Raw genomic sequence first — 4,436 nt, forward strand, 5'->3', positions numbered from 1 at the left:
TCCTCTCCAAACAAGCATAGCTGCTCCTCTTTTCAAAAAATTTGAAATGTTTGTTTCGAGGCCACCCCAAACCCCCCCCCTAAAACCTACCCACACTTTCCTTAGAAAAATGAATTCTTTTTTGAATTTCAACATCAACTTGGCTTAACTTTGTACAGCTTGTTCAAGCATACATCAATATGAAAACTTGTCTTTTCTCTTTGTTCGAGTTGCTTTTGAATTCTTTTTGAATTTTTTTTATTATTCCTGCACTGTTTTGATTTCCTTTTTTTTTTTTTTAACAACTCACAAAACTCCCAGTCTTGCTCTTTCTCTCTCTCTGTTCCTCCTCGGCTCCCTCGCTTCACTCATCTACCGGCAGGCTTCCTCCTTCAGTTCCTTGTTCTTCCTCACTTCCTCCGCGTGTTTGTCCTGCCAGACAAACACAGAGACGGGGCAACATCAGAGTCATTTGCATTCATGAATACATTAGCATTAACGAGGGAGACGCCGGCAGAGCGAGGGAACGACTCAGCGGCTGTTCATAAAGATTTGAACAAGGGAATGACACAGAGTGGGGAGAACTAAAAAGTATTTTCCACCTCATATAATATTCATGACTACTGATCAAGCCTGTGAACATTGTTAAAATAGAAATGTGATTTGCCTCATGTGCACTCAGGAAAACATTAGAATTTGGATGTTAAAATTTAAAGGAGGAGTTCATCATTTTGGGAAACTGCACTTAAGAAGATAGATATCACTGTATCTTCCCAGGTGCTGGATATATATATAAAAAATATATTAGAATAGATACAAGGAGCACATGCACACTGATTGATACCATTCTCACATGTGTGTGTTAAGTGTGGGGTTACGGCAGGAAGGCCATTAGCCTTGCTTAGCGTAGAAACTGAAGTAGGAGGAAACAGCTGGGCTCTGTACAAAGTTTAAAATGACACCTATCAACACTTCAGAAGCTCACAAATTAACATGTATCTTGTTTGTTTAATCCGCACGCACAGAGAGATATAAATACAATCATTTGTGGTTTCAGAGGAAATTACAAGGCGTAACGCTTTCTTGACAACAACAGTTTATCCATCTTCTATACAGTGTCTGCGTCGGTTGCCCGGCAACCTCGCTATGACGACAAGAGTCCAGCATCCAAAATTACTCCCTATTTACTATATAATATACCGCACTATACTTATCCTCCAGCATGTTATTTCAGCGAGTGTGTGATATTTATCCACAACCCTCAAAAATCCTCACAAAGAAACGGATAATGATAATGACTAAGTAGCTGAAATCTTGATTTACTGCTCACTATTGAGTAATCTTTGCAGCGCCTCTGTAGAGTCAGAATAGTGCAACAGGGGAGTCATTTTGGACACAGCTCAGGAATTCGCAATGTTTGGTTGTTGTTCGCCAAGAAAAAGTTCCAGCATGTAACTCCACTAAATCCAAAGAAGTTGTTATTACATTTCTGTTTGCATACAGATTAAACACGAAACTAATTCAGTTATTTATAGACGTTGAAAGGTTAGGTTGATTTTTTTTTTTGCTGTTTACCCCCCTTGCTTCCAGACTTAATGCTCAGTTAGACTAAATGCTTCTCGGCTCCAGCTCTACACTGAACCCACAGATACGAGAGTGGTATCAATCTGCTCATCTAACCTCCATAAGAAAGCAAATAGGCATACTTCTGAAAATGTCAAACTATTCTGAAAAGGATTATAAGCCTTTTTCCACACAGTCCAAACAGTGGAATGACAAAGTGAAAACAGTAGGGGAAAGGACAGCCCTAAAAGGCAATAAATAAACTATCTTGGTTTCTAGTCGTAGTTTCTGCTGCTAGTGCATCATAGATCATGTTTGGGGTAAGCAGCTAAAACAAGTAATGAAAAATAACTGCAGTCTATTGTTCAAAATTGATTTTTCTTAAAAAAGAGAAGCCCTACAAAAAAGTTTGACCCCCAGGGAACAGAAAGGAAATAGATATGTTTTTAAGTGAATTAAGGTGTGACACAATGAAGGAACCTTTTTAGAAAACAACACAGTAGTTATATAGATAAATCATATCAATTGGACATTACCTTCTCCTGCAGCCTCTCCAGCATTGCGGCCAGCAGAGCCTCCCTGTTCTCCTTGTTGGCCTCCATCTTCTGCTCCAGCTTCTCCTTGGCGTGCTTGATGAAGTTGTTGTTCTCCTCAAAGGCCTTCTGGATCACCTCACGCTCATGCTCCCTCTTCTCCGCCAGGTGCTTCAGCATCTCGGCCTCCTGGCACTGGAAGGGAGGCAGAATCAACAAGTTATTGATTTTTTTGAGGAGAAAAAAAGAAGGTTAATCTGCAATCTTGGAGATCTTGAGCATTACAAGAAGCAGAGTAGACAGAATAGACAGAAGGCACCTGAACCTAAATGATGAAAGTGTTCTCACAAGCTAACCATTGTTGTGTGTATGTGTCTGATCTGAGATATCACACAACAAAAGCAACAAAGGAAGCTCTTAGCAGTTGTTGATAGACACACTTGATATTGCAGGTGTCAGCGCTCTGCTTCAAGATACATTTCCTAAACTCAGCTATAATTTCTCTCTCTTTTCACCTTTCCCCCTCTCTTTTCCTCCCCCCTCTTTCCAGAGTCCTCTCTGCTTGATGAATATAAGCCATTGTGTGTGTGCGTCCTTGCATGATTGCCCTTCGTGTTCCTCTTTTCATCTTCCCACCCTCCCTCCTGCTTTCCTTTCCTCCCCTTCCTATATGCATTCACCGAGACACTCCCTGCCTCTTTCCTCTTATCTGTTTCCACCCTTTTCCTCCTGAGTCGATAAATCATTCTGCCCACAAAGGGTGTTGTCAGATGTTTGACGTCTCATGAATGAGTTACAAATAACTCAGGTTAAGGTTGCAGTTTAGGGGGTTTAAATCTGTCCAGCTGGTTTTCTTGTAGGCATCACCTTAGACTGCCCCTCCCCAAACTGCACCTTCACCCCTCACCTTTCGCCTCTCCTCGGCAGCCTCCAGCTTCTTCTGGATCTCCTCCAGGGACGGGTCGCGGCGCTGCGGCATGGAGGTGTTGAGCTCTGGCACGCCATCAAAAGATGGGGGCTTGAGGATGACCTCGAAAGCCTGGCCAGATGCCCGCTTATTCAGCTCAATCACCTCCACGTCCTTGATGACGCACCAGCCCAGGTCCACCGCATCTGTGTTGGATCATGATATTGAGTATATTGAGATCTTTTTATTTTATTTGCTATGACTTTTTAATAGAGGCAAACTGTTTGAAATGTGATTTTTTAAGTGCATTTTGTGGTTTGTGGCTTATCCAAATTACTGTCCTTCTAGCTGCCTTTTGTTTAACAATTCCCAGCTTAACAATTCCCATTTCCTACAGTTACATGTGTATCCTGGCTGTGATGGATTTCTTCCTGCATGATTCATTAATGTGTTGCGCAGAACAGATTTCTTTTACCTTCTGCCTTGTATGTCGGTTTTTCCACAGTCTGTGGGTTCAGGCAGGAGCAAAACAGAGACACCAGGGGGAGCTCTTTGACCTTCTCTTTGTAGGCTGCGAACACACACACACACACACACACACACACACACACACACACACACACACACACACACACACACACACACACACACACACACACACACACACACAATTGTGCTGTCATGCTTGACATTGTGTTGACACGAATTTAATGATGAACAAGCACTGAAGGACCGATGATGTAATTCTCCTTTTCAGTGACAGTGACAAGTCATTTTCATTGTGTTATTATGACAGTCATATAATAATAATGACAAGATCACTGGTTCAGATAATAAAATTGGAGAGTCATTAATCGGTGTACACACACAGAAAGGAAGAGGAGGAGGAGGACGAGGAGGGGGGGGCTGTAAGGTGTGTCTTTCACAGTTTCTGCTGTGACTGCACTTACCTGCCAGAGTCATCTTCTCACTGCGTATGTAACTCTCCAGGGATGCTGAAGATCCTTCTCAGTCTGTCAGGGGTTTGGGGACAGAGAGGGGAAAAAAGGGGGGGGAGATTGCATTTAGCATCTTCAAAGGTCACATAATGAATTAGAGAAGCGTGTGGCTTAAAAAAGAGAGAATTAACAAGACAGGAAACTGCAGAGCGCTGGTGTAAGCTCCTCCCAATAAAGTTAAACTCCACCAATGAGAGAAAAGCTCAGTTGGCAGCCAGTGATAGTCTGTCAGATGTAATAAAAACAGAGAAAAAATCCAACCAGGGAAGTAAACAAGAATTAATTAACTGTATTATATCACATTTTGACTCACAGGGGTCCCCATGAGACTGAGACTGTGCACATCCATCCTGTAAGATTTCGTGAGAAAGCATTAAAATAGCTTCTGATTAAAGTAGACGACCCAAAATACTTCTCTAATACATTGTTTTTCCTCTTTTGCCAAATGTTAACAAT

General features: G+C 42.0%; 1 protein-coding gene across 2 annotated transcripts; it reads right to left on the reverse strand.

The window, feature by feature from the left end:
* Nucleotides 1–351: 351 nt before the first annotated feature.
* stmn4 (stathmin-like 4) lies at nt 352–4,039 on the reverse strand. Of its 2 annotated transcripts, XM_062437262.1 has the most exons (5): nt 3,933–4,039; nt 3,458–3,553; nt 2,983–3,188; nt 2,079–2,270; nt 352–411 (listed from the first exon to the last, which is right to left on the reverse strand). In XM_062437262.1, the coding sequence occupies exons 1-5, from the start codon at nt 3,943–3,945 to the stop codon at nt 352–354; spliced, it is 567 nt and encodes a 188-aa protein (XP_062293246.1). In that variant the 5' UTR covers nt 3,946–4,039. The 2 variants fall into 2 exon arrangements, with proteins under 2 accessions (XP_062293246.1, XP_062293248.1); XM_062437264.1 differs by lacking the exon at nt 3,458–3,553 and having other exon boundaries at nt 3,933–3,945.
* Nucleotides 4,040–4,436: the final 397 nt, after the last annotated feature.

The sequence above is a fragment of the Scomber scombrus genome, chromosome 17, assembly GCF_963691925.1.
Source record: "Scomber scombrus chromosome 17, fScoSco1.1, whole genome shotgun sequence".
NCBI classification, from domain to species: domain Eukaryota; kingdom Metazoa; phylum Chordata; class Actinopteri; order Scombriformes; family Scombridae; genus Scomber; species Scomber scombrus.